The following is a 7,404-nucleotide window of genomic DNA, read 5'->3' as shown; positions in this document are numbered from 1 at the left end:
ATATATATTTTGGATATTGTTTGAAAAGATCTCCCAAACAGCTGGCTGCCTTCTAGTTTTGTTGACTGTTTCTTTTGCTGTGCAGAAGCTTTTTAGTTTGATGTAGTTTTACTCATTAATATTTTTTTTACTTCTTGTCTTTGGTCGTTAACCTATGCCGCCATCTTGGTTTCTCCTTTCCTACATTGAATTATTTTTTATTGTTGTTGAGTTGCATGAGTTCTTTATATATTTTGGATATTGTTTGAAAAGATCTCCCAAACAGCTGGCTGCCTTCTAGTTTTGTTGACTGTTTCTTTTGCTGTGCAGAAGCTTTTTAGTTTGATGTAGTTTTACTCATTAATATTTTTTTTACTTCCCTTGTCTTTGGAGTCAAGTTCACAAAATAACCCTCTGAGACCAAGTTCCATAAATTTAGTGCCTATGTTTTCTTCTATGTATTTTATTCTCAGGGCCTTTAAATTATTTTGTTAAAAAATTTTAATATAGTGTCAAATAACAGCATAATTTCATTCTTTTGCATGTGGCTTTCCAGTTTTCCTATCACCATTTATTGAAGAGACTTCCCTTTTTTCCATGGTATGTTTTTGGCTCCTTTGTTGAAAAGTAGTTGCTTATATATAAATGGGTTTAGTTCTGGGCTCTCAAGTCTGTTCCATTGGTCTGTGGGTCTGTTTTTCTGCCAATACCAGAGTGTTTTGGTCATTTTAGCTTTGTAGTATAGTTGGAAGTTAGGGAGGTTGGATACCTCCAGCTTTGTTCTTTTTTCTCAGTATTGCTTTAGCTATTCGAGGTCTTTTGTGGCTCCAGAGAAATCTGAGGTTTTTTAAAAATATATTTTTATTGATTTCAGAAAGGGAAAAGGAGAGAAAGATAGAAACATCAATGATGAGAGAGAATCATTGATTGGCTGCCTCCTGCACAACCCCTACTGGGGATCAAGCCTGCAAGCCGGTCATGTACCCTTGACTGGAATTGAACCTGGGACCCTTCAGTCCACAGTCCGACGTTCTATCCAATGAGCCAAATCCGGCTAGGGAAATCTGAGTATTTTTTGTTCTATTTCTGCAAAAAATGTCATTGGGATTTTGATGGGAATTGCATTAAATCTGTATATTGGACTAGGTAATATGGCCACTTTAACAATGTTAATCCTTCTAACCAATGAACACGGATCATCTTTCCACTTCTTTGTGTCTTCTTCAATTTCTTTTAACAATGTATTGTACAGGTCCTTCCCCTTCTCTGTTAAATTTATTCCTAGGTATTTTATCCTTATGTTGCAGCTGTAAATGGGACTGTCTTCATTTCTCTTCCTCATATTCTGTGGCGAGTATTAGGAATACAACAGATTTTGTATATTGATTTTGAGCTTGCAACTTGAGCAGACTATTCTCTTCTCCCTCTCTCCTCCATCTGATACATCTATTATCCTTAGGTTGCTCTGTCCAGTGAAGTGAGATAGTTCTCCTTGAGATTTTTCCTTTTCTTAAACCAGCCGTGGGGAAACTACGGCCTGCGGGCCGGATCCGGCCCATTTGAAATGAATAAAACTATTGAAAAAAAAGACCATACCCTTTTATGTAATGTTTACTTTGAATTTATATTAGTTCACACAAACACTCCATCCATGCTTTTGTTCCGGCCCTCCGGTCCAGTTTAAGAACCCATTGTGGCCCTCAAGTCAAAAAGTTTGCCCACCCCTGTCTTAAACTCTTAGTCCTCTCTTCTTTCTCCTGGATCACTTTTAGGTTTTATCTTTGAGTTTGCTAATTCTCTCTTCCATCTGGACTGCTCTATTTCCAATGCTCTCTAATATATTATTCATTTCATTTATTCAGCTCCAGAATTTGTGTGGTTCTTTTTTATAATTTCAACCTCTTTGGTCAAGTACTCCTTTTGTTCATTAACTTTATTCCTGAGTTCAATAAACTACCATTCTGAGTTTTCTTGTATATCCTTGAGTTTCTTCATAACTATAATCTTTTTTGTTGTTGTTAATCCTCACCCAAGGAAATTTTTTCATTGATTTTTAGAGAGAGTAGAAGGGAGGGGGAGAGACAGAGAGAGAGAAACATCAATGTGAGAGAGATACATCGATTGGTTGCCTCCTGCACATGCCCTGATCAGGGCCAGGGATTGAGCCTGCTGCAACCAAGGTATGTGCCTTTGACTGTAATTAAACTTGGTTTACCCTTCAGTCCACAGGCCGATGCTCTATTCATGGATCCAAACCAGCTAGACCAGGGGTGGGCAAACTTTTTGACTCGAGGGCCACAATGGGTTCTTAAACTGGACTGGAGGGCCGGAACAAAAGCATGGATAGAGTGTTTGTGTGAACTAATATAAATTCAAAGTAAACATCATTACATAAAAGGGTACGGTCTTTTTTTTCAATAGTTTTATTCATTTCAAACGGGCCGGATCCACCCCACGGGCCGTAGTTTGCCCACGGCTGAGCTAGACCCATAACTGCAATCTTGAATTCTCTGTTATTTACATCATTGTCTTCCATGACTTTGATATTTCACTTTTCATTTTCTTTCTATGCTTCTGTGTACAGTGGTTGTTCATGGTGCTTGATGGACTATTTCCTGCCCATCAAGCAGTATGCAAGGGTTCATACTGCTTCATGAAGGGGAGTGGACTGGAGACACTTCTTTGTGGACTGTTTCTTTGGGGTAATGCTCTCTTGTTAGATACTGTTTTGCTCTCAACAATTCAGCCAGTTGATAAGTAGGGTGCTTTCTTTTGTTTCCCAGTAGGTGGTGCTACATTGCAAGTTTGTTTTCTCTTGCACTGTTTGCACCTCTGGGATCATGGGTGTCCTCTCTGTGACCAGCTCATCTTGGCTATGAAGCACCTCCACTGTGACAGGGGAATGGTTTTGTGAACTCTCAGAGCTACCTCCTTTTTCTGCTGTGTTTTTGGCATTGCTGGGCTTTTCCAGGGTGTGTTGGGGAGAGGAGGCAAGTCTGTGATCTAGCAGTTCTGCTCCACCAGTCCAGTTAGGGCTGTTGGCCCCCCACTTCCCAGACACCTCTACCTGGTTCTGCTATGATGGGCAACAAGGAAAGGAGATGCCTTTTCAGGGAGGTAAACTGCTTCTGTCCTTCTTAAACTGCAGCTCAGCTCCTCCTCCCGCTACCACACTAGCCTAAGCAGCGGTGGGTGTCGAACTTTGTCTGAGGCTACAGTCCCTGTCCTTCCTCCTGTCATGCCTCCAGTATACCCACCTGGAGATGTCCCAATATGTGGCTCTTTCAGGTGTGTCTGTGTGCTGAACAGGGGAATCTTTGTGCAGTTAGAGTTGTCTGACTTGTAAATTGAAGGGGAGAAACAATGGAGTCTTCTTATTCTGCCATCATACTGACATCACTCTCATATTAGTGCTATTTTAGTGGTTAACCAACTACTTCATCAATCTAATCTACATACTTCTACCAGATGATTTTTCCTTAAAATATGATTTCATTAGGTTACAGTTTCACTCATAAAACCTTACGGGCCTCCCACTGCTCAAGAGTTAAGCCCACAGTCCAGAGTTCATCATAGATTTTTAAGTAATGGCCTTCTAAAAATCACACCTCCCAGAATTTCCAGCCTGTGTAGTCTTCTACACACTGACGGGTGAGTTGCTTTGGCCAATGGGGGGACCAGCTAGTGTAACTCTCACAGGGGCCTGCACTCTTGCAGGAGGGAGTGAGCCCACAGCCTAGTCCAGGTGACTGTAGCTGCAGGAGTCAGACTGAGGGGCCCAGAGAACTGCACTGCCTTTATCGGACCATGAGAAATAATAAACTATTGTTGTCTTACCCATGCCAGTGTGGACCCGAGGTCTGGCTTGGGTACTGTCTTTTCTGCCTGAAGTGCTCTATGCAGCCATCTGCCTACTAAAACCTAATATCTATCTGCTAGATCAGCTCCTACAAGGCCTCCTGCCTGCTCATCCTGTGCTTGTCGTTAGCTGTGCATGTTATCTTGAGTTATAACTGAACTGCTGACTGCACATCTGGCCTCTTTAATATAGTAAAAATTTTTACCAAGGACTTTACAAATTTATCTAAATATCTCAAAGCCTAGATGGCCTGCATCGATTCTGGAAACACCTTCGGAAGTGTGGAACTGTCCCCAGAAGGTGTTAAAGTGATGAGCCCTTTGGGGAGAAGCCTTTTTAGCAGGAGGCTAAGTGGCAGGTTATTCACTGAGTCACCTTGTAAAACTACCGGAGGCAGCAAATGCTAGAAGGAAAATCACTGCAGGCCCTGGTGATTCCCTTCCCAGGGGCATCTCCAGCAATGGCTCTGCAGCCTGTGTCTAAGCAGTCACCAAGGGAGAGTCAGCTGTGCAAGGTCCTGCTCTTTGAAGGAGGGAGGGGGCACCTGCAGAAGTCCCTGGAGTCACTGATACTGCTGAAGGGTGAGGGAACAAGTCCTAGGCCTGTTGCACTTCCTGACGCTGGAAACATCCGGCAAATGGCACAGAGATGCAGAAGTAAATAAGCAGCCTACTTCTCCAGCAACTACCACAATGGGGCACCCATCATCAAGAGTCTAGTCAGCATCCCCCCTTACCTGGGGTATGCTCATGTGGAAAGTGTGTGAGGCCACAGGTTTATTTTCAAAATACCAGCAGGAAGCACCCAGAGGTGGGGCATGGTGAAGGAGAAAAATAAGGGCTATATCTGAAGTCTTTTTCAAACCTAACCATTAGAAACTGAGTGCTCTACTTATGCTCCTGGGGCATCTTAATGAACCATGCTAGAGGGTAAAACCGGGGTCTGAGTATTTTGGGAGTGATGATTGCTACCAAGGGAAAACTGTTCTGACCAGGTTAGAATTTGGTGTTTGTTAGCAGCTCCAGTTTTTAAGGTGATCACTGACAACACTCACCTTTTAGCAGGAAAACACATGTGGAGATGCATGCTAGTTTCCTCCAATGAAATCTCTTCAAACTAGCAGACAAACTGGTTCTCAGAGAGAGTGCTCACATTCATTTTGAAGAGAGCACTCATTATAAATTGAGAATCTAAGTTCAATCTTTAATTTAGATGTTTTTCCATTTAGGCTAAACGTTTAACTTCTCACATAATCATCAAAAGGGATATACTCAAAGGCAAGAAATTCTTCTATATAAGTAAAAGGAGAATAATTCCTTTGCTGCAGGATACTAACATCAATATTTTAAGTATACATTTTAAATCTTATTAGTTCATAAATAATTTGGTTGAAAAAGTAGAAAACATGTTTTTGGCATTGACAAAGACTGAACCATGTCAAAAAGTATGATTTAATAATTAAAATACATAGCAGCTCTGGCCAATGTGACTAAGTGGTTAGAGCATGGCCAGAGCACTGACAGTTGTGGGTTTGATTCCTGGTCAAAGGCGAATACCTGGGTTGCAGGTTGGATCCCCGGCCCCAGTTGGGGCTCGTGCAGGAGGCAACCAATCTATGCGTCTCTCTCACATTGAAGTTTCTCTCTTTCTCTCCACCCCACTCCTTCCCTTCCACTCTTTCTCTCTGTTTAAAAAAAAAAAGGGAAAAAAAAATCAATGGAAAAAATGTCTTTGGTGAGGATTAACAAAAAAAAAAAGAGAATACTTGTACATAACTCATAGTAGCTTATTATTTAATGTACTCATTTCAAATATACTAATACCCTATTATTGCCAAGTTTTATAGATTAAATTATTTGTAAATAATTTCTACCAATTTAAAGATATTTTAAAAATTTAATATCAAGCACCTAAAAATAATTAAGTAAAATATTTACTGAATGGCTTTTTAAAATATATATATTTTTTATTTATTTCAGAGAGGAAGGGAGAGGGAGAGAGAGAAACATCAATGATGAGAGAGAGTCATTGATTGGCTGCCACCTGCATGCCCCACACTGGGGATTGAGCCCACAACCTGGGCATGTTCCCTGACTGGGAATCAAACTGTGACCTCCTGGTTCATAGGTCTATGCTCAACCACTGAGCCACACTGGCCGGGCCTGAATGGCTTTTATATGTGCTCTATATTTATAAATTTAGAAAACAAACAGACTTACCATTAACAGCTTTTTCATAATTTTTTCCTAGGTTTATTAAATTCCGTAGCCGCGGATTGAACTGTTCCATAACATTCTAGAAAACAAACAGAACAAACAAATTAATAAAGTAAATGACCAGCACCAGTCATCTTTAGATGCTGTTACTACACAGAGCCTGGGACACCTATGTGTACTGGTCGGGAATGCTGACTTGCAGACAGTGAAGGGCACTGATGACTGGGGTGCTCACCCTGGTAAGGTGTCTGTAACCAGGCCAGTTCTCCAGTTGTCCACGGGCTGCCTCGGACCTACTTGTAAATGGAACAAGTAGTGGACAGGCTGCCTCTAAAGCGAACCCTGCAGAGACTGTGAGCCCAGAAGCTGATGCCGCCTGGTTTTAAGTAGGTCAATGGTTGTCATTCTCATGATGGGAATTTAATTATATGGACAATGTGTTGGCTATCAATTGGACAGAAATGTCCAAGAGGCTGTGTTTTTACTCTGCCCAATTACAGGGGAGGGTATGGGGTGAGCGTTGCTGATAGCTCTAGGACACTTTCTTCCTAGGTGGTCACTGGCCCCCACCCCCAGTAATCAGGGCATTTATTAAATACTTCTGGAGTAACTCCTGTGCACTAGGTCTGGTGCACAGCTGTGGACGGGAGACATGGTTCCCTCTCATGGATTTCATGATGCTGTATCTCTGCAGATGCCACACTTTTCAAAACTTGGAGACAAATGCTATGTCAGGTATAAGGCAATTATTTAGATGTTAGTCTAAATGCAAAATACCCTAAATCTGAAGCTCAGATAAGAAATCATATGTAAGGGGCTCCAACTAGACTCAGAACATACAGTGGCTGAATACATTTGTTCAACCTATAAACACTGAGCTTCACCATATGAATCCCTCCAGACACACGACTCAAGTCTCTTCAGCTCCTCTCCCGAAATGTTAACACTTGGAGAGGACCAGGCAATACAACAAATGAAAAACTAAGCAACGGCCAAAAGGGCAGATACTTGACACATGCTATTTCAGATATAAAGGTTCTCCATTATGGGTTAGAGGAGAAAGAACACAACTTTTATTTTTTTAATTTTTTTTAATGTTTATTGATTTTTGAGAGAAAGGAAGGGAGAGGGTGAGATAGAAACATTAATGAGAGACATTGATCGCTGCCTCTTGCACACCTCCCTCTGGGGACTGAGCCACAACGTGGGCATGTGTCGTGACCGGGAATTGAACCGGGGACTTTTTGGGTCATGAGGTGATGTTCAACCACCGAGCCACACCGGCTGGACCATAACTTTTATTTTTAAATATTTAAAAATTTTATTTATTGATTTGAGAGAGAGATCGAT

At 41.5% G+C, this 7,404-nt stretch overlaps 1 protein-coding gene across 1 annotated transcript in view; it reads right to left on the bottom strand.

Annotated features, from left to right (window-relative positions):
- BAIAP2L1 (BAI1 associated protein 2 like 1) overlaps nt 1–6,133 on the bottom strand; it is a 51,254-nt gene extending 45,121 nt beyond the window's left edge. Inside the window, exon 1 of the mRNA XM_015565108.1 lies at nt 6,058–6,133. Within this exon, the coding sequence (XP_015420594.1) occupies nt 6,058–6,127 (70 nt within the window). The 5' untranslated portion in view covers nt 6,128–6,133. The remainder of the gene's footprint in view (nt 1–6,057) is intronic.
- Between the last annotated feature and the right edge of the window lie 1,271 nt (nt 6,134–7,404).

The sequence above is a fragment of the Myotis davidii genome, unplaced genomic scaffold, assembly GCF_000327345.1.
Source record: "Myotis davidii unplaced genomic scaffold, ASM32734v1 scaffold399, whole genome shotgun sequence".
Taxonomy (NCBI): domain Eukaryota; kingdom Metazoa; phylum Chordata; class Mammalia; order Chiroptera; family Vespertilionidae; genus Myotis; species Myotis davidii.
This window is presented reverse-complemented; position numbering and strand designations above follow the sequence as displayed.